This window comes from Protopterus annectens, chromosome 12.part0 (assembly GCF_019279795.1).
Source record: "Protopterus annectens isolate FY-2018-M chromosome 12.part0, PAN1.0, whole genome shotgun sequence".
Lineage (NCBI taxonomy): Eukaryota > Metazoa > Chordata > Ceratodontiformes > Protopteridae > Protopterus > Protopterus annectens.
The window spans coordinates 642,859,421-642,887,157 of record NC_056746.1 but is presented as its reverse complement, the minus strand read 5'-3'; the positions used below and the strand labels follow the sequence as shown (position 1 = coordinate 642,887,157).

At 41.3% G+C, this 27,737-nt stretch overlaps 1 protein-coding gene across 2 annotated transcripts in view; it reads left to right on the top strand.

Annotated features, from left to right (window-relative positions):
• Positions 1–27,737, top strand: part of LOC122816758 (probable cytosolic oligopeptidase A) — a 907,285-nt gene that overhangs the window by 213,369 nt on the left and 666,179 nt on the right. For both annotated transcript variants that reach the window (XM_044089771.1, XM_044089769.1), the window contains exons 5-6: positions 5,772–5,840; positions 10,814–10,971. In XM_044089771.1, the coding sequence (XP_043945706.1) occupies positions 5,772–5,840; positions 10,814–10,971 (227 nt within the window). The remainder of the gene's footprint in view (positions 1–5,771; positions 5,841–10,813; positions 10,972–27,737) is intronic.

Below are 27,737 nucleotides of genomic sequence, written 5' to 3'. Positions count from 1 at the left end.
CCCAGCTAAAATTTACAAAAGAATACATCAAGTCTCCCAAAAGTAGGTGGGAAAATGTGTTATGGTCTGATGAGACCAAGGTTGAACTTTTTGGCCACAATTCCAAAAGATAAGTTTGGCGCAAAAACAACACTTCACATCACCAAAAGAACACCATCCCCATGGTGAAGCATGCTGGTGGCAGTATCATGCTTTAGGGCTACTTTTCTTCAGCTGGAACTGAGGCTTTAATCAAGGTGGAGGGAGTTACGAACAGTTCCAAATACCAGTCACTTTTGGCCCAAAAACTTCAAGTGTCTGCTAGAAAGCTGAAGATGAAGAGGAATTTCACCTTTCAACATGACAATGACCCCAAGCATACATCCAAATCAACAAAAGAGTGGCTTCACCAGAAGAAAATTAAAGTTTTGGAATGGCCCAACCATAGCCCAGATCTAAATCCAATAGAAAATCTGTGGGGTAACCTGAAGAGGGCTGTGCACAAGAGATGCCCTCGCAATCTGACAGATTTGGAGCACTTTTGCAAGGAAGAGTGGGAAAATATTGCCAAATCAAGATGTGCCGTGCCGATAGACTCCTACCCAAGAAGACTGAATGCTGTAATTAAATCAAAAGGTGCACACTTATGCAACCAGCTTATTGTATGTTTTTTTATTTTTTATATATTTTCCCTAACATATTTGTTTTTCAATTGAATTGTACAGGTTATAGGTCACATTAAAGGTGGGAAAAGTTTTGAAATTACCTATTGTGGTCTCATTTTTTTATATCACAAAAAACTGGCATTTTAACAGGGGTATGTAAACTTTTTATATCCACTGTATGAGCTATCACAGCTTATTTGCTTAACGATATTCCAAAAGACAAATTTTGAAAACCATCAGTCACAAAAACCCTTGCACCTCCTAAAGTATATTACAGGGACACCAGAATGAAGAAAGGGGCAAAATCCTTTTAACAGCACACCACTGGTGCATACTATACAACACATTGTGGCACCTTACCATTAAAGTCTTGCACTAAAGTCCACTGTTGGAACAGTCAGCATTGAAGTGTAGGTAAGCTGGCATGCGTTTACAGACAACACACATTTATGCACACACGCATGCACACACACTTTTGTAGACTGACCACTTTAAATATAATATAATGAACTGAAAATTACATTTTGCCAACAACATTTTCTCACTGGACTTGTAATCCTTTTTGAATGTTTGAGGCAGTCTTATTGCTGGGTGAAGATAAACTTGAATTTGAGACTTTTGTTTTTGAAAAATGTTTTTTTTTGTCAAAAATCATATTTTAAATTAAGATTACTATATTCAGGAATTTACTTGTTCCTGACGTGAAGTGCAGTAAGTTGAGACTTGCAGGAAGCATTCTCCATGACCAAGTGTCAGAAGTTGAATTAATAACAACTCCCGGTTTGCTGTTATCTACAGACTTTTTTAAATCGACACCATGACTGCCTGCTTGAAGAGAGATCGTGGTGGCCCACTCTTACAGAGAGATAAAGCTCTGACCATGCCTAAGACTACCAGTGTCTGATTAGTGACACAAGTGTTGGAGGGGTTGCAGAGGGGAGGATGAGAGTGAGTGGCCGTTGTCTGCCAACCTATCTTGGGGAGAAGGAGGCAGTCTAGGCTCGCTACAATATACAGCATATGAGACCAGTCAGTTCCATGCGGCATGAGTAGAGAGCTGCTCACTTGAGAGATTGCTGTTGCGCAGTAATGCACATGCACCTTCAGAAGGAGGTGATCATGGAGATGATGAGGCAGGTGATCATGGAGATGATGAGGCTACTGTGAGGGGGCAGCACACTCCACAGCAGTAGTGTGATGCTTCACAGTGCCAGCATTGCAGCCTTGAGAGACACCACTGTTACTCTCTGACTGTCTGATAAGCTTCATCAAGAACCTTGTAAACGCCACCATAAAAACTTACAGTCCCTAAACCCTAACCAATTTGGATTTGTAAATGGTAAATTGCCTATTAAACCTAGTTAACTTATTTGAAAGTCACAGAAACACAATATGAGGGTTACTCCATGCACACAGTTTACCTGAGTTTAGCTTAGGCTTTTGGCACTCTACCTGACTGGCGTCATGAACAAACTGGTCAAACTCAGTATATATATCACTGTGTAACCAGCTGAATTGCCATCTGACTCAATGGTAGACATTACTTTGTTAGTGTTGATGGTAAACTATCCTTCAAGAGATGTGGAAGAGTCATTTACCATAGGGCTCTGTTTTTGGATCACCTCTAACATTAAAGGCCTCTGGCTGACCAAGTTCTTAGCTGGTTACAAGCTTAGAATAATCATCAACTACCCTCAAAAACATTCCTATTTTCCAAAAGTTGTCATGATCAAGGTGTACAGCTAAATGCAAAAAATGCTACAGCTCACATTTTGGGAAACAAAAACTCTTGACACACTTACCAGATAAGTGACACTTCTTAAAATTGATATTGTCATTAGAGACATGAGTATCTTTGTGAATAATGAACTCTCTTTTGACTATCAAATATCCACCATCATTAAGAAAGCATTCTGCCTCACCCAGCACAATTACTAAGGGTATCTTCCCGTAGTCAACAGATCATCATTCTTGTATCTTGTCAGGCATATAATAACCTGTTTAAGCATGTAACCTTTCTTGAAAAAAATACCATTTCTTCAAAAAATGTTAGGTGTAAGCTCCCTGTGTTACTCAAAGCATTTAAAACTATGTTTCTCTTGTCTGTCTCCTGTAGGCTCCTATGTTATGATCTGTGTGTAGTCTACAAAGCTGTAAGAGACCCAATCCTGCCTGATCTACTGCATATCAGTAAAACTGGTTGTAACACATGCAAAATCATGGAAGCAAAATGTATATTCATAGGATCATATGAAGTTACGAGTCTATTGGCCTTGAGGCCCTTATAAGCCAGCCAAGAGTTTAGCCCATGTTTAGACAAGTCAGCACCTGGTGCCCATGTCCAGCAGGGACACAGGTGGAATCCCAGGGGTGTATTTTCTGTTTTCCATCCAGTTATCCAGGTTGCACTTAAAAAGGGATAATGAGGTACTCTGCTTGACTTGGAGTGGGAGTCTGTTCCACAGATGGGGGAGTCTCTGGGACACAAATCTGTCCTGCCAACAAGTCCTACTGATGTCACATACCAGGTTGAGGTCACCTGTGCAGGTTACTTGAGTGGCGCTTGTCTTGTGGATATGTACCAGTCCCATCAAGGCAGGGTCTGAGATTGCTTTGTATGCCAGACAGAGGTCATCTCTTAGGAGTCTGTATGGACAGGGCTTTTTAGCCTATCTGTGTAGGATAGATGTTTGAGGCCCTGGATTCTACTGTTGAGGAACCTATGTGGTCTCTCCAGCTGCTGCATGTGCTTTGCGAGGTACATGCCGAAAGGGGCATTGTACTCAATAATCAGACTTATAAGGGAAGAATATAGGGATATTATGACTGGATGCCCAAATCCCTCACTACTGATGGCATGCTTAGGACGTTGTTATTAATGTGATAATTTGTGGGGACATCACTCTCCCCAAATGGGAAGATAATGCATTTTTTGGTATTCAACTTGAGGCCATGTTTCTGGCACCAGTCATTTGTTTGTGTGAGACCCTCTTGGAGGATGTCCACATCACTAGGGGAATTGATAACAGTGCCCAGCTTGCAGTTGTCTGCAAACCTGGTCAGCCATAGCCCACTGGTTTTGGCCTGCACTTCAGAAAAGTATATCCCAAATAACAGACACCCCAAGATGGATCCATGGGGTACGCTGCTCGTTACAGGTCTATTGCTTGAGGTAGCTTCCCCTATTTTGACTAGGTGAGTTGTATCAGTGAGCCAGGTTGCTACCCATCTGGTAACATACAGATTGATGCCTAGTTGAGAGAGTGTATCTATTATGCCCAAGTGGGGAATAGTGTTGAAGGCTTTAGCCAGGTCAAGGTAGGCAGTGTTCACCGTCTTCCCCTTGGCCATGGTTTTGGTTATTGTCTTAAAGAAAGCAACCAGATTTAACAGACATGACCTCCCCTTGACAAAGCCATACTGTGTGGGATCGAGTGTTTGGAAGTTGTCAATGTCCTTGTTAATGAGGTTCATGATAATCCATTCCATGGCCTTGCAGATCAGACTAGTTAGTTGGGTCTATAATTTCCCAGATTGGTGGGCATTCCACCTTTGTGCAAAGGGATGACAGTGGATGTCCTCCCCTCAGTTAGGATGAAGCCGGTACTCAGGCTTTGGTTGAATAGGGCACCTAATGGTGCTGCAAGTTCCTGCCTGAGTTCATATAGGATGCAGCCTGGGATGGTATTGGGTCCCATGGAGGCTGTATTTTTTGCCTTTGAGAGGGCAGATTTGGATGCTTCCTTTGAGACTGTGGACATATTTAGAATTACTTATGATTGTCTCTTGAAGATGTGGCCAATTTGGACTCAAAGTTTGCTTTGGAGGATTTCACTAGTGCTCTTATTTGCTTGTTTAGGCTAAGGAGATTACTTCCAATTGGGCACCTGCCCCTTCTTGGTCCTGGACAGCATTTTTTTCCTTTTATTAAAGAGTTTATTTATTGCAGATGTCCACCAGAGTGGTTTACTCTTCCTTGTGAAGGATGATTTCATCTTGTCTAATATTCCTGAGTCCATGCATCTATGTAAATGCTAGTATAGTACTTTGGTGTACATTTGGACATTGGTGCAAGTTCCTGCAGAGGGGGAGGTGGCTGTGAAGCTGTTTATACCATCCTTCAGGAGGTTGTAATCAGCTTTGGAGAAATTCTTTTGTTTGACTGTAGCTAGTGGGGGTCAGGGGAGATGGTGACTTTGAAAGTTACTGTTTTATGGTCAGGTCTTACCAGGGAGGATGATACTGCAGGAATGCTGCAGTGGTTACTCATGTTGGTTAATACCAAGTCCAAGATATTATTACCTCTTGTGGGGGTATCGACTAGCTGTTCCAAAGCATTTGCACTGACAAAATCGAGGAATCTCTGGGCATTTGTGGTGGCCGAGGTGGTGCAGTGGTTAGCATTGTCACCTCACAGCAAGAGGTTTTCCAGTTCAATTCTTGGCTGGGGTGTAATAGCTAACTTGTCTATAAGTTTAACTAAATTAAAGTTATTAAGCCACAATTCTGATGTGTTTGTACGTAATAAAGCTGCTTGAACAGAACCCATGAAGACTCGTCTATTTTATCCTGACTAGACGAGCGACAAGCTGTATTTGTTTTTAGCGGTTTGGGATTGAAATGTTAGTTTGCTAGTGATGTGATGACATTATGCTTTGCTTCAACACCGTTCTTTATGTTGGCATCTCTTGTTATTTGACAGAAAATCTCAAATGTGGCTCTTTGTATTGGTGAGTAAAGTAATAAATTGAGAAGGGTGCATAAGTTTCATGCTAGGCCTCAAATCTGATCCTTATTTTCTACATTTTCTTCTTTAGAATGTGTTTGTTATTATTCTCCATAAGAACAGACACCATTTGCAGATCTTATTTGACTAGGCATTATGTAATCTGGGAGTATTGTTAGAGAAAAAACGGTTAGTTTGGAGTTTATAATTCTGACTTGTAGATGTAAACATCTTTGACAGTCATTTCAGAGTTTTGTAAGAGTACTGTAATAAACACATTTGACAGAAATGCACTTCTTCATGCTCTTAAAAGTTATTCAGTGGTTCAGTTTTACAGTGAACAGAGGCTTATTGCATTCACTCATGTCATCTACAACTTCACTTTCTGTATTTTGTCATAGGTACAGCCAGTTCAAGTGAATCTTAAGAATAACTTTTCTCAGAGCCTACCTATCTACAGTGCCTTCAAGGTGAGTAACCAGATACCAGACCCTGGTATGGATTATTCGCACATTATAGTAGTACTCATAGCTTAGAAATGGTTTCTACCTCTTTAGTCTGACTGAGTGTAATTCTGTTTGTGAATGTTGTAATGAAAGTACCAATTGATAATTTATGTGTCCAGTTTGTGTGTGTGTGTGTGTGTGTGTGTGTGTGTGTGTGTGTGTGTGTGTGTGTGTGTGTGTGTGAGAGAGAGAGCAGGAGAATGCACGCACACGCACGCACGCACGCACACACACACACACACACACACACACACACACACACACACACACACACACACGCACACACGTAAATATTTTGTATAACAGGGAACTGCACTGATGTATTTTAACAGATTATGGATATAACCTCAGTGTCTGAGACCTATACATTCAGTTGCCTTGGTTACTGTGCCAGATTCATTGGAGATAACTAGGGTAATGACCTAAGGAGTCTTTCTAAGCCTAGCCTTGCTTCCCAAAGTTGAGAATCAAACCCTGCACCTTGTGTCTGTTAAAATAAGACACCTTAAACATTATGACAACCTAATCATGCTGTTATTACTTCAACCCTTCAGGGTGAGCTACAGATGCAGTTACTATGGTCCTGGGGATACGGTGATCTATCTTATACTCCTGGGGTCTGACTTAGTTTAGTGCTTACAGAAATTATTGTTGTGCATGCAGTCCTGTTTCTGTCATTTTCAAGAACTGTGATTCTGAACCTTACTTGAGATGTCCTGCAAGACCTGCCTCCCATCCTGCTGGTTTGGGTCCTCATAATTTGGCTGTCATTCCTGTCTTAGGAAGCCTAGGCCAGTAGGTTTCTTAAATGCAGTTTTACACATGCACATTACTCTTCCTGGTTCATTTTTGTCAGAAATTTGAACTTCATCACCTCTGAAATGTATACCATCAGAGTTGATGTTCTAGACTGGTACATTATATGTACCCAAGTTTGGATGTAACATATGCATTCTTTTCTTTGGGAGTTTCACCAGGGAATGTAGACTGTGAGCATAAAGCTTTTGGGTACTATTTCAGCCGTTTACCTAATTGTTTCTTAGTTGTTCTTTTGCTGGAGACAGATGGCGTTTGTTCCACCCTTTTTTGGGATAGCTTGAGCTCTATTCACTTTCTTCTGCACAGTGCATTCAGTACTTATACATTTTCTTTGATTTTTTTTTTCCTGGCTGAGTAATTCGGTCATACCGTTCTGATTCCTTCTGTCCTCTACTCCTCACATATTGGTGCTCATTGTTAGGCTTAGTCTACAGTGGAAGGTTCATTCATGCTTCCCTGCTGTCTAGTTAAGGACACTTTCCTCAGAAATTTTTACCCTGATTCCACCTGACTACATGATGTTTTATTGCTGAGTTTCTATGCCCTGTACTCTGTCTGGTGCATTCAGGGAACATGATGCTTGTTTAACCATTTATTTTACCTTGATTAATAGGGTTTGTTGCCCAGTATCTGCCTGCCTTCACCTTATCCACTCTGTGGCATAGCTTTTGTGCTACTGCTAACTCTTTGAAATGTTTGTCAACTAATATTTTCTGGGGCAGCAATCTGCTGTCTGGCGGTCAGAAGCTTTGGGTTGAACATCTGTATGCTACCATCTGATTCTTTGGTACACTTTTCCATTCATACATTTTTGTACATGTCTTCTTTTGTAGATGGTGGTGCTCATGTCATGTTTCCTTCTTTCTGGACAATGCATTTCTTTTGCCATGGAATTTCCCATAGTACTCCATTTGAGGCCTTTATACTTTGCTTTTCTACACTTCTTTTGTAGGATATAGAAAATTATGCTTGCAGTGGTTTGCTTTTATGTCTTGAAGGCAGAGGTGTTTGGGTACTCTTCACCATTCCATTTTGTTATCCTGCTTTTTTTTTGTTTTTTGTTTATTTTACTTCCTTTTGATTCATTTTCTTCGGGGATTAAGACAATCATCTCCAGGCTGACTCTGCTCCTGTTAGGATCTTGCAAAGCACACACTTTGCCTAATGCCTTTTAGTTATTTCATTGCTAGCTGACCAGAATCCTCTTCACCAATGAATTCTTCTTTCACTGGCCTTGCACCTTATGTTGCATTTGGCCCCAGGCTGATTTTACTGTTGTTTATCTGCTGGATTGTCTTTAGTCTATTGCTTCTTAGTCAATTCTTTGCTTAATGTCCAGATTCCTTACATTAATATCCAGGTTGATTCCAATTCTGTCTTCTGTTTCAGGGCTTGTTGACTATGACCTTTAGTCATTTCTCTTTGAGCTTACTAGATCCCACATCATTTTTGAGGTGTTCTATTTCTGACTGTGTAACTTACCACACATTAAGATTAATCTTGATGATGTTTGATAGCATACTACATTTAGGCCATCTATCACACTCCCATCCACTCATAGAATACAGGCTGTTTCTTAATAAAGTCCACTCTTCATCCAGGATACTACCTATTCCCCTGATAACCACATTAATCTCACTCTGACAGTATAATGTGAACTGAATTCTGATCATTGGTCTCAGGGTCTGCTGGTTGTCTGTTTGAATAAGTATAACTATTGGTCTCCCTTTTCCTTGTCAGATGTTTGTAGGACAGGTATCTGCAGTTCAGGTCTTCTTGGAGATGCTGTCTTTTGAGACGACCTTTGCAGTTATCCACCCACCAACATAGGCTTGGGAATACGTCTAAAGATAGAGGACGACAGACCATTTTTATCAGATATAAAAGTTATATACTATTTTGTGGTATGTTTGTTGAAGTTTGTTCAAGGTTGTGACCTGAATGTTGGTTAGAACTGGGGCAGCATATAGAAGGGAGCGGAGGAGGAGCGCATGTGCCAGGGAGAGTCTAGCATTAGAAGTTAGAAAATTTTTCTTGCGATATAGCAAATCTAGTTTGTGGTGTGTTTTTTTTATACATTGGAGTATGTGCAGGTTGAATTTGAGTTAGTCATGAAAGATGACACCTAGGAGCTTTGTCTGGGGTTCAGGTTTTATGATTGTGTTGTTGGAGGATGTAATAGCAAAGGTGGATTTATGGTGAGAATGAGAACGGGGGAGAATGAGCAAGAGTTTGGTCTTTTTGGGGTTAAGGATGAGTAGATTGTCAGACAACCACTTTTCAGTGGATAGAAAGGTATGTTGGGTTAGGGTAGGGTATAGAGTTCAGAGATATTGCTGGAGATTGAGATGAGAGTTGAATCATCTGCGTATTGGACAAGGGAGAATTGTTTACAAGACGTAGAAAGTTCATTAGTGAAGATGCTAAACAGCAGGGGACCCAAGATGGAACCTTGTGGAACTCTGGTTGGGACTGGAATATAGAAAGAGTGGGATGACAGCCATTTGACAGATTGCTGCCTCTCTCTCTCTCTCTCTATATATATATATATATATATATATATATATCTTCGTATATATGTATTTTTTATGGTTCTTTTAATCGTCTCTTTTTAAATATTTAAATAGCTGCATTATAAAGTTTGTAAGAACATTGTTCTCGGGGGGGGGGGGGAGCTTCCTGCCAGCTCCTTTCTAAAAATAGGCCTGTTCCCAGTAGAGATAGCCCATGTAACAAGAAGTAAAAGAATTTTGATTGAATGAATGACTAGTTTACTGTTTGACTGATTGCCTGATGCAAATGATCACTGAGGCCTTTACTTCCGTGTCTTAACTGTGATAGACCAGCATGGCAATATGGTGAGTTAGCCTTTTGCATAGAAAAGTTTCTAAGGTGATAGAAACAAAGAGGGATGGCTGTAAATCTTTGTCACTTGTGTTAAGATTCAGTCAGGTTGGATATATTAGTGACACTTAGCATTTAGCAGCATGATAGTATAATATTTCCTCACCTGACGAGAGAGACAGCTTTTTCATATACCATATAATTAGGGAAGTAGGTATCATATTTCTTGGTGTTTGTTGATACAAAGGGATCATGTTCTTTGGTTGGCTTCTTATTCTGGAAAGAGAATCCCAGTAGGTCTGGACCATGATTCTATAAATTCTTTATGCAACCAAATGCCAACCACAGACCCGTAGCTGCATCGTCATCTCTCCTCAAGAAGAAAAAAAAACAACCTTGTGGATTCTCCACAGAGTGGGATGTATTACTCAAAAAGACACATTAAAGTTGAACCAGTTGAGTGGCCACAGAACTAACTGTATGAAAAAGCACATTAAAGATGGGGTAGTTCTTTTTTGGAGGGAGGTTCTTTTTTCCCATCTGCTGGTGAGCATTGAACCACACCCTATCAGACATAAGCCCGTTCATTCATTCCTTAGAGCTAAAGATTCTTCCATTCGATCCCTTAGGGCAATAGCTGTCCTGAGGGCCTGTCATTGCAGAAGACTTTATGAGGTTTGGCGCTCTCAGTAGCATCCTAGAACTAAGAGCATAGTTTTGTATGAAGGTCCTTATCCATCCCATTGGTTGGTGCTATGTCTGTATAGGGACCACCTTTGCCCCTCTTTCTTCTTGTGCGTGCTTCTTCATGATGCCAGCAAGGGCTACTGTCAATGAATCAGGGTGGCTGCACCTATGTTGCCCCTGCAATATCCCCCACTTTTTCAACACTGTGTCTGGCCTCAGTCAGTGATGAGATTGGGAGAGGAAACATAAGCTGGCCGAGACAGCCCATCTCCCAAGGTTAAGCATACCCACCCTCCCAGTTGTGCAGTGAAGCACCTAAGCCACTAATCTAACGTGTTCACCTGGGCCGCAGTTAAGGCTTTATCCTTGTGTACCACTGGCACAGCTTCAATGGCAGAACAGTTCTATCATAGAGTTTTATGGCAAGTATCACACAACTGTAATATGTCTTACCTATCCCCTTTGTATAGCCTGTTTAGTCCTCGCTTTTTCTGTGTATATATGTGTGTGTGTAATTCAGTGACACACCTGATGTAATATACTGTATCTCATATAGTAACATGTTTTGTTTTGTTTCTTTCATTAAGGAGTTGAGTTCCAGTCAGGCTTTGGATGGAGTTCAGAGTCGAATAATCCAGACTTTCCTGCTTTCAGCACAGCATGGAGGTGTAGAGTTGCAAGGAGACTCAAAGAAAAGATTTAATCATATCCATTTACAGCTGGCTAATCTTACCACAAAGTTCAGGTATGTGTTTAATTTCTGTTTCTCTATCAATTTATTTCTGCATTGTTTTTATTCACCCTTACTCAGTCCATCTGGAACTCCACTGCTCCATCAGTCTCCATGCACCACTGAAAATTTTTCTAGTCTAGTATCACTGCCAGCCCTTTGGGCAAAACATGCCATGACTGAGTCACAGGCAGCCATGGTTGTGAATGGAGACACCAGAGATAGGTACATCTGTAGTCTCTGGCTGCCCCCACCATGTGCAGTTAACCAGGTAGTCCTAACTGTATTTGTGCACTTGACATGTCTGTAGGGCCAAGGCACTGCTAGATCTCACCTGAGGGATTCTTAGTCGTGGTCACCACCAAAAAGAAACAAAAGTTCAAAGGCTTATTCCTCTGTTCCCTGAAGTCATTTATTCCCTTTATTCCCTCCCTCTGTCTTGCTCATCTGTCATTTGGTTGTATGTTCAACCAGGGTTCTGTTGCAGTCAGGACTATAGCTTCTGTGCCAGTTGCCCTTTTCCTTGTGATTTGACTACTGTTTCCCACCAATCAGAGTTGCATATTCTAATATATCCTGTAGTAACAATTTCTCATCTCAGCTATTAATGCATGTCAGTAATTATTGCAGTTTGTCATTGAAACACATAATTTCCAGAAGTCTGCTGTTAAAACTCATCTTTTTTTTCATGGAAAGGTGATAGAATAATTTGAACTCTTTTTCTTGTTGAGAACTACTAGGTCCTGCCCTTTTTATTAACTGTCCCTCTCTTCATTGTTTCCTCCCCCCCCCCCCCACCATCCAATCTAAACTAAGTCCTTTTGGATGTCATACAGTGCCATCTAGACTGTACTGAAGCTGTGATGTTGCCGCCTCATACATATTAATGTTTGAGCATCTAAGGATTAGTGTTCCCCTTCCCCACATGCACAGAAACCTTTGAGTAACCTTGGGGCTTATTTTTTTGAGTTTTCTATACATTGTATTCTGGATAATCCTACTTTTTAGCCCTCTTTTTCCTGTATATATAGTCTGAAATTTTGGCTATAATTTATTGGACTCAGAATTAATATCTGAGCATTATTTTTTCCAAGACGTCTTCCTGTCCTTCACACATATTATCTGGGTTATACTGAATTTAAGACTACATTCTCCTTGTCATGCATGAATATCTGGTTAACACTATATCCAGCACCTATTTCTGTATCTCACATTTTCATATCAGAGTAACACAGTATCCATTATTCTAAATTGCAGACATTAATAACTGAGTAGCTCCAGTTCCAGGATTAATTTGTAGCCCTCATGTATTAATATTTGAGTAACACTGAATCCAAGACTCTGTTCAAGCACTTAACACATTAATATTTGGGTAGCAATGGATCCAGGATCTCTTTGTGATCCTCACATATTAATATCTGGATACTAATGGATCAAGGAATGTTCATCATGGGTGACTGTTGCACTCTCTTCAGGTTGAGTCTAACATCCCAGAGCCATAGCTAGGATAAGCCAAAAGAGTCAGCTGACCTAGGCACAAGCTGTTAGGAGGTGCAATTTTCAGGTGCCAATGTTTTAGGAGTACGGAAAAGCCGGACTTCATTTATGATGCTAGGAGAACATTGTGACTTCAGAATGTCGATAGTACATTTGCAGTTATGGCTGAAGCTCTCCTTGTGTGGTAATTTGGGTGTAGCACACAGCTTGTTGCATTTATAGCAAATAGCTTGCTACAGTTTCAGTTCAGAGCAGATAACTTTCTTTTTTTGTTGTTATTCAACTGTACCAGTTCAAGGAAGTGCACAGGGTGCCAGATGAATTAGCTGTAGTTTTGTGACTAACTTTTCAGAGTTGAGAGCCCTTCCCTCTTAGTTGGGGTGATGTCCACATAACTAGAAAATAGATGGTATTTGCTCATGACCTCTTTAGCTCTGTCTTTATTTTTAAGTGTTCTTTTTAGGAAAATGCTGTCTGTCCAGGCCTACAACTAAAGAGCATTGAGGGATAAGTATCCCCAGTGTGGACCCCTTTTTTCTGCTCATCTATATACTTAGAGATGGATTCTGTGATTGTAATACTGATTCTTTTGACCTAATATTCAAGAACAGACTTATGTACACATAGGTAGTGGGGCATGTTCACTCCTGCTAAAGTTAACAACAGAAAACAAACAAAGGCCAGCAAACAGTTCCTAAGGCTTTATTGAAATAAAGTAAGTGCCATAAAGGCACTATAACACTCTCACCATCATAAAAATAATAAATGCATAGCCTCAAACTAGTTTTGGTGAAATCCCTTCTTCAGTGAGGACAAATAGCAAACATAACTCCTTTCAACAGACTCCATATTTATATAATTGCTTAGCCAATAAACAAATGGCTAACAATTAACTGCATATTAAAAGTATGCAGAACATTTATTTAAAGAAATGCACTTCCCAAAACATTTTTTGTTAACTTTTAAAACACAAACTGTGTACAAATAACACTAAATCAAAATAAATAAACAGATATAACCAAGTTGTAGTGTTTAATACCATATAGATGTATATAGTAGTTTATAGATGGTCATTTAATCCGGGTGGAAATAAAGCTCCCAAGTGTATAATCCAATATTTTTCTTTCTTGCTAAGGATGCTTTGCCAACCTAACTGATTTTGTCTCTTCCCCTGTACTTTATCAATAACAGTAAATATAAATTTTGCAGATGGATGTTTAATAGTATGTTGGTATAAGGCATTACTGATTTTGTGATTTCGAATATCACTACGATGTTCTCCTATTCTAAGTCTAAGAGACCGTGAGGTTTTACCTACATAAAAAGCCTGGCAATGGCATGTGGCTAAATAAATCACCCAACTGGTTGAACAATTTGCAAAGATACGAGTGTCAAATATCTTGCTAGTGTTAGCACTTGAAAATTGTTTAATTTTATTTATACTTCCACAGGAAGAACAATGGCCACAAGGGAAGGTCCCCAAAAGCTCATCTCCAGTGATGGTAAGTTGTCTATGTGTTGCACCCCCACTATCCCGATGTTTATAGTGGGAAAATAACATACCCAAAGTTTTGCCCCTCCTGTAGGAAATGGAACATTGTTCAGTCAATATATGACGAAGATGGTCATTAGCCATAAGTATGTTCCAGTTATTATTCAGCACATTTCTAATAAGTTGGTGACTTTTCCCAAAGGTAGTAATGAATCTAATGGTATCATCCATGGCACCATCCTTCTTTTGGTATCGTAGAAGATCCGATCTCTCATGTTGATCTGTCCACACCCTTGCTCTAGAAATATCCCTATATGGATAGCCTCTATCCAAAAATCTCCTATTTTAGTCCTGTTTAGCGTCCTCATAGTCTGCCGGAGATGAATTAATGCATTTAATATGTAAATATTGTGATTTTGGAATGTTGCGGATGGTGTGACGTGGGTGCATACTTGAAGAGTGAAGTAGCGTGTTAAACTGTGGATATTTCCTATGTATTTTTGTATTAAGGGTATTGTCCTCATTACGATATACTGTAACATCCAAAAAGTCAATAGTTAACTTATGATATGTTACTGAGAATTCAATACCCCAAATATTGCTGTTCAGATGTTCAACAAATTCCATCAAATGACTTCTCCACTTTGAGCTTTTGAGCCTCGGAGCCATCTCTGTCGGTGCCGAGGGAGGTTCTCAGCTTCTCGGAGCGGGGACCTCTGGCTCTGCCTGACAGGGGTGTGTTCGAGGTCATGCGGAGTGTGTTGGAACCTGGTTCAACTCCACAGTTGGCTCCGTCGCCCTCCCTCTTCGTGCCTCAGGTTAAGTCTACTCTCCCTCATCCCTGACCGCAGAGAGCCATCTTCAAGAATCCCCTGTGGGGATTCATCCTCTTCGAGGCCTCTCCTGATTTGGCAGGGAGCCCCTAGGAAGAGAAAGTGTAAGAGGAAACACATAGACTCACCTGAGTCTGTCACCTCTGACACAGATTTAGAGGATTCGAGGGTTCCCCCCGTTCCCCTTCTGAAGATGTCTCCTTTGCAGACATTCTAGAGATCCTCAAGCAGAGGGGAAATTGGCCAGCCCTTAACCCTTCGGAGGATGAATCTGTGTATCTTGAGGCGTTTGGCTCTCGCACTTCCACCTCCTGGGTGTCCCCCCCCCTTTGACCCCCTCATGCAGGTGGTAGCAAAGAAAGCCTGGACGGCTCCTGACTCAGTGGACCCTACCCCCAGGAGACCTTCAAAGTTTATATCAGCACCATCTGATAAACAATTTCTGACCAAGGGAGTTACTGTGGATGCTATGGTGGTAGCTGCTGCCACCAAGAAGGAACTAGCTGATCCTTCAGTGCCTGTCCATCCCCCTAACAAGGAATCTAGGTCTATGGACAGGTATGGGAAGCGGATGTTTTCGTCAGCGACCTTTGCTATGCGTTCGCTGAACTACCTATGCCATTTCACTCGTCTCCAGAGAGACTTGATCAAGGAAGCGAGTGAGATGCTGAAGGATCCTACAGCTGCAGGTTTTCAGGACAAGATGAATGCCCAGCTGACTACCCTGAATTCTATAGCTAACTCCTCCATGCGCCTCCTTTCATATGCGGCTGATGGAGTGAGTAGAGCCGCAGGGACAGGTGTCGCCTTACGCCGGCATGCCTGGATGCGACTATGCAATTTTGCGGACCCTTTAAAACGCGTCTTTCACTAATTCCCGTTTGATGGATCATCTCTCTTTGGTCCTCAAGTGAAAGAAACCTTGACTAGGTGCGAGACGGATGGCAAAACTCTCTCTGCCGTCGGAGTCCGTTTTCTACTCCTTCTAGACCTTACCCCAAAGGCCGGAAAGGTGGAAAATGTGGTTCCATAAACAATCTCAAGGGAATTTGCCTGACGACAGAGTCGGTTCCCTCCAGAGGCAGAGGAGGGAACAATAATGGTAGACGTTGCCCTAGGGGCAGGGGTCCGCAGAACCAGGGCAGTCGAAACCTTTTCCGATAAGCCCTTTCAGCATCCCTGAGGTGTTGCCCGACTGTCCACCTTCGGAGGCAGTCGGGGGAAGATTGTCACTGTACCCAGAAGCCTGGCTATCCCTAACTCAAGACAATTGGGTACAGTCCATCATTTCCGAAGGCTATTCCATTCCCTTCGTTCGCATTCCAAACCAATCAAAGAAATCCCTTCCAGATGTTCCACCCGCTCAAAGGGATCTTGCAGCTTTGGAAATTTCAAAGTTGCTTGCAAAAAGAGCAATTCAGCCAGTTCCAGCAGACCAGCAAGGATCCGGAATCTACTCCAGGTTCTTTTTAGTTCCAAAGAAAACAGGGGACTGGAGATCAATTTTGGATCTCAGCATCTTGAACAAGTCTGTCAAGACAACAAGATTTCGGATGGTCACGCTACAGTCCATCCTTCCCCTATTGGGAAAGGAAAACTGGATGTGCTCTATAGATCTTCAGGATGCGTACTATCATATAAAAATGAACAGACGCTGCAGAAGATTCCTCCGCTTCAGGCTGGGAACCGGTCATTTTCAATTCAGAGCCCTGCCCTTTGGACTCACCACTGCCCCCCGGGTGTTTACCAAATGCATGGCAGTGGTAGCTTCTCACCTGAGACGTCAAGGATTCCAGGTGTTTCCATATTTGGACGACTGGCTCCTCACAGCTCCCACCAAGCATCTTCTTCTAATGGCCAGAGACTACACCTTTCGCATTTGTCAAAAGTTAGGCATCTCAATAAATTGCGAAAAGTCTGTTTTGTCGCCTTGTCGTGCTATTACCTTCATAGGCGCAAATCTAGACACAGTCAACATGTCTGCGAGACTAACAGATCAGAGAATAACAGACATATGCAAACTGGTCTCGCTTCTCTTCAGCAGCAACAGAGTCAAAGCCAGGTTAGTTCTGAAAGTATTGGGGATTATGGCGGCTGCCATACCTCTGCTTCCATTAGCCAGATTCCACATGAGAATCCTTCAATGGATGCTCTTCACACAATGGTCATACCAGCAACTTCCGATGTCCCACACCATTATGATTACGCAAACATGCAAGAATCATCTTCTGTGGTGAATGTCTTCCCCTCAGCTCTTCTTGGGAAGACCCTTTGATCCTTCTCCTCCCGTTGCTTTTCTGGCAACGGACGCCTCCCTGATCGGGGGGGAGCATTATCAGGGCAGAACTGTCCAGGGCATATGGCGACCAGACGAATGCCACTTGCATATAAATGTTCTAGAGATGAGAGCAGTGCTTTTAGCGTTGCAAGCCCTTCAAAACTCTCTTCCCTTGGGAACGATAGCAATCCAGACGGACAATATGTCTGTAGTGTGGTATATCAACAAACAAGGCGGAACCAGGTCCTATCCCCTTTGTCGAGAAGCACTCAGACTGTGGCAATGGGCGATTTCTTCTCAGTGTTTTCTGATAGCAACGCACATCCCCGGGAAGTCCAATCAAATCGCGGACAAGTTGAGCAGAGCTATCCTCATGCCTCACGAGTGGTCTCTGAAAGATTCTATTGCGAGAAAAATTTTTCTCAAGTGGGGTCAGCCTTGCTGCGACCTTTTTGCTACTCCCAAAACAGCAAGTGCAGAGATTATTTCACCCTATTTCCGTTGCCAGGCCAGCCCAGCAGAGACGCTCTAGTCCAAGTTTGGCCCCGGGGACTTCTGTATGCATTTCCTCCCTTCCCACTAATCTCACAAGTGATACAGAAAGCTATCGCTCAGAAGGCCTTATTGATCCTCATTGCTCCTTATTGGCCTCGACAAGTTTGGTTCCCCTTTCTACATCAATTTCTGTTGGAGCAACCTTGGCATTTGGACCTAGTTCCAGATCTTTTGATCCATCAGTCGGGTCACATCGCTCCCTCCCCTCTCTGAACCTCACTGCTTGGTTCCTCCAGTTCCTACCCTAGCCAGGCTTCCTCAAATATCTCACACTGTTCGAGATATTTTAATAGCTTCACATAAATCTTCCACTCAAAAAATTTATCTTAGTAAGTGGAAACGTTTTGCCTATTGGGCTCAAGGAAGGGACTTAGATCCTTTCACTGCTCCCATCCATATGGTTCTTGATTTTCTAGCTGAACTTTTTCATGCAGGTTCATCTCCTTCTACTCTCAAAGTTCAGTTGGCAGCTATATCTAACTTTCATGTGGGCATTTCAGAGTCTGCCATCATGTCCCACAAGTTTTGCAAAGCCTTTTTGAAGGGAGTTTTTCTACTCAGACCTCCTATAAGAAATCCTCCTCCTCCTTGGGACCTTAATTTAGTGCTCAGTTCTTTGATTCTTCCCCCTTTTGAACCTGCAGCTTCCTGTTCATTAAAATTGCTATCATGGAAGACTCTCTTTCTGGTAGCTATTACTTCAGCTAGAAGAGTTTCAGAACTTCATGCACTCAGCTGTCGACCTCCTTATCTGTTGTTCCATAAGGACAGGATATCCTTCTGAACCAACCCGTCCTTTTTACCTAAAGTACCCTCTCGTCTAACCTAAATCAAAGCATTGACCTCCTGTGTTTTTCCAGAATATTCTAATAGGTCTGAACAAAAATTGCATTGGCTAGATGTTCATCGTCAGTTAAGGTACTATTTGGATAGGACCAAACAATTCAGAAAATCTGACCAGCTGTTTGTCTCTTATGCAGAAGGCAGAAAGGGACTTTCTGTTTCAAGGTATCACTATCTAGATGGCTAACATCTCTGATTTCCATTGTTTATGAAATTAGACACCAAAAGCTGCCTAACAAACCTAAGGCCCATTCCACCAGAGCTTTGGCTACTTCTATAGCCTTCCAAGACAGACTGCCTATTAACACCATTTGTGCAGCGGCTACTTGGGCTACTCCTCACACTTTCATTTCACATTATAAGTTGGATTTAGCTTCTAGGCATAGAGCTAACTTTGGTACCACTGTTCTCAAGAGTCTGTTCCATTAGGCCACCCGGGACAAGGTGCTAGGGACGCGGTCCCATCCAGCAAGAATGAAGGCGAGATAGACAACTTAACATATAGAAGTTATGTTCTTACCATAACGTTCCATGTTAGTTGTCTTCTTCTCGCTTCTTCTTCTTGCCCCACCCTCCTTCCCCCTGGCCTGGACAGACCTAGAGGAGTTTGATTGTGACCTCTCTTTCTACCACCTCTTTGCTATAGGTATATGCTCTGCTGTGCATATTTTCCTGGATCAGGCTTAGCTCACCTTTCCTCTTCCCCTTTGTTTATAGAGGTGGACTCTCTTTTTCCAGTTTTTCTGGTTGTATTATTAGCTGGGCCTAGCTCACAAACGAGATCTGAGGTAATTCACGCCTAGCATTGTGGGATATAAGGGGAGCCTCGAGCCGGTGGAACCAACTCTCGAGCTTTTAGAGTGGCAGTGGAGCCGAGGTCGGCTCCGAACCCATCCAGCAAGAAAGAAGGCGAGAAGAAGACAACTAACATGGAACGTTATGGTAAGAACATAACTTCTATTTTTTTTTTCATGGAAAGGTGATAGAATAATTTGAACTCTTTTTCTTGTTGAGAACTACTAGGTCCTGCCCTTTTTATTAACTGTCCCTCTCTTCATTGTTTCCTTCCCCAACCCCCCCCCCCACCATCCAATCTAAACTAAGTCCTTTTGGATGTCATACAGTGCCATCTAGACTGTACTGAAGCTGTGATGTTGCCGCCTCATACATATTAATGTTTGAGCATCTAAGGATTAGTGTTCCCCTTCCCCACATGCACAGAAACCTTTGAGTAACCTTGGGGCTTATTTTTTTGAGTTTTCTATACATTGTATTCTGGATAATCCTACTTTTTAGCCCTCTTTTTCCTGTATATATAGTCTGAAATTTTGGCTATAATTTATTGGACTCAGAATTAATATCTGAGCATTATTTTTTCCAAGACGTCTTCCTGTCCTTCACACATATTATCTGGGTTATACTGAATTTAAGACTACATTCTCCTTGTCATGCATGAATATCTGGTTAACACTATATCCATCACCTATTTCTGTATCTCACATTTTCATATCAGAGTAACACAGTATCCATTATCCCTTTCTAAATTGCAGACATTAATAACTGAGTAGCTCCAGTTCCAGGATTAATTTGTAGCCCTCATGTATTAATATTTGAGTAACACTGAATCCAAGACTCTCTTCAAGCACTTAACACATTAATATTTGGGTAGCAATGGATCCAGGATCTCTTTGTGATCCTCACATATTAATATCTGGATACTAATGGATCAAGGAATGTTCATCATGGGTGACTGTTGCACTCTCTTCAGGTTGAGTCTAACATCCCAGAGCCATAGCTAGGATAAGCCAAAAGAGTCAGCTGACCTAGGCACAAGCTGTTAGGAGGTGCAATTTTCAGGTGCCAATGTTTTAGGAGTACAGAAAAGCCGGACTTCATTTATGATGCTAGGAGAACATTGTGACTTCAGAATGTTGATAGTACATTTGCAGTTATGGCTGAAGCTCTCCTTGTGTGGTAATTTGGGTGTAGCACACAGCTTGTTGCATTTATAGCAAATAGCTTGCTACAGTTTCAGTTCAGAGCAGATAACTTTCTTTTTTTGTTGTTATTCAACTGTACCAGTTCAAGGAAGTGCACAGGGTGCCAGATGAATTAGCTGTAGTTTTGTGACTAACTTTTCAGAGTTGAGAGCCCTTCCCTCTTAGTTGGGGTGATGTCCACATAACTAGAAAATAGATGGTATTTGCTCATGACCTCTTTAGCTCTGTCTTTATTTTTAAGTGTTCTTTTTAGGAAAATGCTGTCTGTCCAGGCCTACAACTAAAGAGCATTGAGGGATAAGTATCCCCAGTGTGGACCCCTTTTTTCTGCTCATCTATATACTTAGAGATGGATTCTGTGATTGTAATACTGATTCTTTTGACCTAATATTCAAGAACAGACTTATGTACACATAGGTAGTGGGGCATGTTCACTCCTGCTAAAGTTAACAACAGAACCAGAAATTGCCAGATTCAACACAAAGGCTTCCACATTCTGGGCACTTTTGCCTTGACTCCTAGCACAGCATGGTTAACTGTACCATGTAGTGTAAAACACTACTGCAGATTCAGATACAGTGTCTGTGGAAATTGCCAAGGCAAGCAGACTGGCTCCAGGATGGAATAGTCTTTCCAAGGACTTAGAAAGCACATTGCTAGACAGTTTTGCAAAGAAGGTATATACCCCAGCAACACTGGCCATCAATGAATGTTTAGATCAGTATTCTGAATTTTCAGAGGCATATTATCACACAGCTCATGGGTGATTGTTGGGGAGTACAAGATGAATCCCTGAAGGCAAATATGTTTGGCCAAGCCAAGATTGTTTTGCAACTAGAAAGCATGCCATAAAATGTGACTTTGATGTAGATGCAACATCCAGTGCTGCTACTGTGAAGTTACTAATAAAGAGACATTTTGGCTGAGAACCGAATTAGGTACTGGATCCGGTATTTCTTTCTGACCCTCATACATTAATGTCTGATAATACTTGCTTCAGGATCACTTTGCATGTTTTAAGCATTACTATCTGGATAGCACTGGCTTTAGTACTCCTTTATTTACCTGAAAAATTAATATTTAGGTAATATAATACTGGATCCAAAGTCTCTTCCTCCCCTTACACATGTATGCAGGGGTAATACTGCATCTTTCTTAATAATCTTTCCCACATTATTTCTGGGAAGTCCTACGTCTTAGACATCAGAATTTGAATGGTCCTGCATCAAAGGACTTCATTTGTCACTCACACAGTGAAGACTGTTCAATCAGTTTTATTTCGACAGATTGCCTCCTGTCCTTGTACCTCCAGTTAGTTTGCTTTGTATTCCTTTCTTCATGTGAAAGGTTGCTTAGTTTTCTTGTTTCTTCTAAAACCTGTAGAATGAGCTCTGTTTTCTGCAAACAAGAGTTATGGGGGAGGGTTATGGTATGCTATAAGGAATTCTGGGTTGAAGACAGCATTCTTGCGTGTACCACAAACCCCAGTTCTTACTCTGCAGTAACTGGGATTTAGAGTACTGGAAGCATAGCCGGCCTTAGGCATAGGCCAACTAGGCGGCCGCCTAGGGCACCGCTGTAGCAGGGGTGCTTTTCTGATATTTATTTGGTGTAGGTAGACCAGGTTGGGGGCACGGGGTGGTGCAGGGGGTGCCGTAGAGCGCTTTTGCCTAGGGCACTAGTTGACCTAAGGCCGCTCCTGACTGGAAGATGTTCATCATTCCCACTGCTGCAGTAGCATTTAGGCTAAATGGGTTGTGTCTTGCCCAAAGCACATCAACCACACACCTTCCAAAAGCACTGGCTTCCTCCCGCATAGCTCTCAACCTTCCATCTTCAAAATCAGGAACACTAGTCTTCATAATGTGGAACAAATGGGCAAAATGTGGAGCACCTATTAATGGCTTACTAACAACTTCAACTAGGAAGGTCATAGGATGGTTAAAATATACTGGTTTTACTTATAAAAAAGATCTTCTAATAAATTAATATGATTTATTTCTGTTTACCATGAATATCAGTTAAAAAAATTCCTAACACGGAATGTGTGGCAGACCCTTCAAAAGTGGAACTTCGAGGAACATGAGTTTAATGAGGTACAGCTGAGAGGTATGTCCTCCTGTACTTCAACTCTGAAGGCTGATTGATCAGCCCTGTGGAGGGGAAAACCAGCAGTCAGAGTGGAAAATCTTCAGTACTTTCTTGCTACCTCATGAAGAAGTACATCAGAAGCTTTGCAAGAGCAGCAGCCGGCCTACAGCTCCTTTCTGGCAGATAAGTCCCTTTTGGGGAACCCTTCTACATAGAAATTTTAATATATATATGTATGCACACACACACACACACACACACACACACACACACACACACACACACACACACATTTTATCTCAGCAGGTCTGTCCTTTTAAAAAAAACAGTATTTTTTTAATATTGAACATTTCCTGTCAGGGACCTCTAGTTTTAGCCATGGTTATTTTGGGGGCTAATTTAGTCACTAAATGTAGTGCTTGGGTAAACTTTTTATGCTTTAATAGGGATGTTTAATGTAGGAAAGTATTTTACTTGGGTATTGAGGACTATGATTTATGTAGTGCTGATAGTAACATTGTGGAATGCACATTTTTTGTTTTCAGACTAAATTTTATTTAGAGGGGTTTCTGACAGGATTTCAGTGTACTACTTATGCATTACTGTATTGTGGGGACTCTGTATGTGTGTGATGGTGTACGTGTGCTGCTGGAGCAAACAAATTGGCAACTTACCTTCTGAATGACTCATTTCAGTGATCCTTACCACAAACAAAGCATCGTCCTCAGTTACAGCGAGAGAAAAAGCAGGTTACCAAAAAGCCTTTGCCAACTCCACAGGCTTAGTCTTCTTCTCAGCCAATGGTGGCTGACTGTGAGGTGGCTAGCAGTCATTTTTCAGACCACACACTTACCTCTCCAGTTTTCTCTGATGTAGTCATTTCAGCCACCATGATCATCCTCTTCGCTGTTCATGTCCAAACGGAGTATGACAGAACATGTTTACTGGGACATGGAAACATACTAGGGGATGCTGCTAGATGTGGCCATGAGAAGAGACCTCTTGATTGTGGCAGAAGTAACTTCTTCTAGTCGGTCATCAGGAATACTTGTAAAGAAAAAACAGAAGGTTAAATACTGTTCATAAGAAGATATCATGTCTGGTAGCAAAAATGATTGTTGTACCTTAGCCAAGAAATTATTGCATACAGTTAATCCTGGTACTCAGAATATAGTACCTGTAAATCAGGTCAGTAGAAATATTCCTGAGGAAGTCATGTCAGTGGATTCTGACTTAGAAAAGGACGGGGCTCTTTTTCCTGTAGATACTCAAGCCAAATCTCAGATTCTGAGGAAAATTGGTCACTACAACTTCCTATGTATGAATTTTCCTTTTCTTAGTGTATAGCCAGGATGAATGAGATGTTTTTTGTTGGAAAAAATGGATGTTCCCCTGAATTGAGGAGATATTATGATATATTACAAGTAGAAATACCTCATTCTAGCAATAATTCCTCCTCTAGTGCCAGCCCTGGAGGATGCATTTAGTGTTGACTATAATAACACTGATTCACAATTTTCAGTCCCAAAAAAGCAGATCGGCTTTATAAAGTCTTTCAAATTAACAAGCATGTTTTTTCTCACCTTAGGTTTGACCCTGTAGCCATCTCACATCTCTGTCAGCAGGAAACATGGTTCTGGTATCCTTCAATCCTTACCCTGTGAAGGAGGAGGGGATGATATTGGACAGATTTGGACAGAATTGTTCTCCCTGTACATTGTTGTATAGAATTCTTAATTATCATACCTATATGTGGAAGTTTGTACTTTTTTGTACAGGCTGTTTGAGAGAATAGGCTACCACACTTCCCCATGAAGGTAGTGTCCATCTTAATTCTGTTGTTTCTAACACTTCTCAAGTATCTGAACACACCTTAAGGTGTGTGTGTCTAGGGCCACTGTTTCTGGTACAGTTTTGAGGAGATATGCTTTAGTACATAATCAAACGTTTTCTGAGGTAAAGTTTGAAATTCTGACTTCAGCTTTAGATAAGGAGATTTTATTTGCCCATCTACTACTCAGGTCCTCAAACAATTTTATGGAAGATAGAGACTGAAATTAATTCAGGGTGTTTCCAACAGTTTTCAGTCCCCACTGCTTACAAATTTCCCAGATCCTGTTTCATGTCGAAGAAACAAAATAAACAAGCCCTGCAGTTTCAAAACAAATGGGTAAATATAAATGGCAGGAGGGGAACAACAAGATAAAAGGATCCTTTCCTGAAAAAGGACAAATTACAATGTCAGGATTTTTTTCCTCGCTCCCTCCTCTCCTGCCACTATTACTCAAAATCTGTCCAAGGAACGTGTTCTGTACATTCCCTTTTAGTAACAGATTGCAGCAGACTTTTGGGTGTTAAAGGTGGATCAAGTGGGATACTGTTAACACTGGATACAATTACCTCCTTTCACAGGATTTCCTCCTCACCCTCCAAACCAAACAATGTTTTCTTTGAGTTCTTCAGAACTTACTCACTCTATGAGTCATAGAGTCAGTACCATTAAATCCATGGGACAAAGGTTTCTATACCAGTATGTTTCTGGTACCAAAGAAAAAAAAGAGTCTTAGAGAATAGTTCTTGATCTTCACCTTCCTAAATCTGAGTGTGAATATTCCAGAATTCAAGATAGTGACCCTTCAGAGTCTGTTACCTGTCATTTCTCAGGGAAGCTTTATGGTAACATTAGGGCTAAAAAGGTGCATACCATCACATTCCCATAGTCAAACGCTTCAGGTAACTTCTCAGATTTTCTGTGTCTGGGTCACTTTAGCAGTTCTGTGCATAGCCTTTTGGGTTATCTACTTTATCCAGGTGTGGGGAACACCTCAAGTAGATCTGTTTACTTTTTTTTCAAAACAATCAACTGAAAAAACGTTTGCTTCTTGCATGCAGCCTTGGAAAGCAGATGCCTTTTGCATTCCCATGGATGGACATTTTTTTTATTCATTTCCACTGATATCCAAAGTAATTCTGAAAAGTCAGAAGGACTCTCTAAAAATAATTGTGATGACTCCCTTTTGGCTCAAACAACATTAGTACTCCCTTCTTATGGAACTTGCCATGGGCAATTACCAGAAGCTTCCTCACAACTGGACCTACTCACATATGACAGGGGGAGTTTGATGCACTCAAGTCTCAAACATTTTCAGCTAATTGCCTGGATGATTCAATTCTAATTACTTTTAGGCACATGTAGGTTTAGGCTGATATGCAGCAGGTACTAATGCAAGCAAGAAAACCTGCTAATAGAAAATCTTACATTGGCAAGTGGGCAAGATGTTCTAGTTTGTGCATACCCAATAACTAGTGCCCTATTGGGACTGATGTACCTCTGGTGCTGAAGTATTTGTGTGAGTTACTATCCTCTGGCCTTTCATACTCCTCTATTAAGTTACATCTTGTGGCCATTTCAGCATGTCCTCCTCTTTCTTCAATGTTTCTGGTAAATCAGTTTCTGAAAGGAGTGTTACATCTGAGACCCCCTCTCAAACAGGATGCTGTTTCCTGGGATCTTAATTTTGTGCTGGAAAAAATTAACCATGTCTCAGTTTGAATGTGTACATTAAGTAGACTTGAGATTCATTACATGGAAAACTGTTTTTCTTATTGGTCTGACATCTGCAAGAAGAATATCTGAGTTGCAAGCTTGCATGGTGGGTGAAGCCTCCTATCTGGTCTTCCTTAGAGACAGGGTGTCATTAAGACCAAATCCCTCATTCATGCCTAAGGTTGTTTCAAAGTTCACTTTTAATCAAGCCATCAATCTCACATTGTCTTTCCATGCCCTCAGAACAAGGAATACGGATGCTGCATACTCTTGATATGCATAGGCAGCTCGAATATAATCTTGACAGAACCAAATCCTTTAGAAAAGCTAATCAGCTATTTATTTTTTATGTTAGGGTAAGGAAGGGACAGCCCATGTCAAAACAGACTATTTCTAGATGGTTGTCCTTAGCTAATACCTTTTGTTATATCCACCGTGGTTAAACAGTTTCAGGCAGTATCAAGACCCACTCTGCTAGGGCCTTGTTTTCTTCGATAGCATATCAGAAAGGGGTGGACTGTAGAAGAATTCTAGAAGCAGCTACATAGTCCTCTATAGATGCCTTTGGAAAGCATTACAACCTAGAATATTTTTCTGGATCCAGGACTGGCTTTGGTAGGACCGTTCTCCAAGGGCTCCTGTATCCATATTTTCCTTTCTCCCAGGTTGGATTGGCTTTGGTAGTTAACTCATATGGCCTAAATACTACTGCAGCAGTGGGAATGAAGCACTTGGTATAGCTGTGTAAGTTGCACTTACCTATAACAGAATATGTTCAAATTCCTCACTGTTGCAGTGACTGCACATCCGTCATCCCCTATTCTTGTATATAGTTTATGGTTGGGATATAAATTTGCTGGTTATTTCCTGTTTTAATATTTCAGGATGAATACACTACTTCTTAACTTTTAGGCAAGAAGGTCTTGAAGATTTTCCTCTCTGACTGCTGGCTTTCTGTCCACAGGGCTGTCCAGTCAGCAGAGTGGAAGTGTGGGATGGAGCCAGAGCTTTTGTAAGCTGGCTGATTGTTGTATTTTGGGCAAGACACAATCCATATAGCCTAAATGCTACCGCAGCAGTGAGGAAGTCAAGCATCTATTGTTATGGGTAAGTGCAACTTACACAACTGTATTTTACATTGTAACTGATTACTCTCCATATTTTAATGCTGATTTTTGTACCCTTATTGTTCCACTAATAATTCACTGCTTCATACATCACAAGATCCCCCCAAGTGCCCTAAAATTCCTTCCTGATACTGTATGTTACCCCATCTTTTTAATAGCCATGTAGTTTGACATCTTCATGCATCTACTGGGTCTACTGCTTTCTTTAGTTTTGTGTGTTTGTGATTTGCCATAAAAAGCAGTACTGCCTGGCTTTAAAAACTTGATAAGGATGATGTAATAGTTTGTGGGTCATGTTGATATGATTTATTGACCATTGAATATTTTCCTATTTTTCATTCCCAAAGTACAGGGGGCATGCTGTTTTGATGATTAATTCTCAGCAATATCTACCAGGATTTAGTTGCATTCTTTGCTGTTTATTACTTTACGAACTGCCCAAGGTGGTACGGGCTACATACATGTCTCTTCTTTTCATGTCTGCCCAAAGAATGTAGGGCACTCCATATATCCACGCT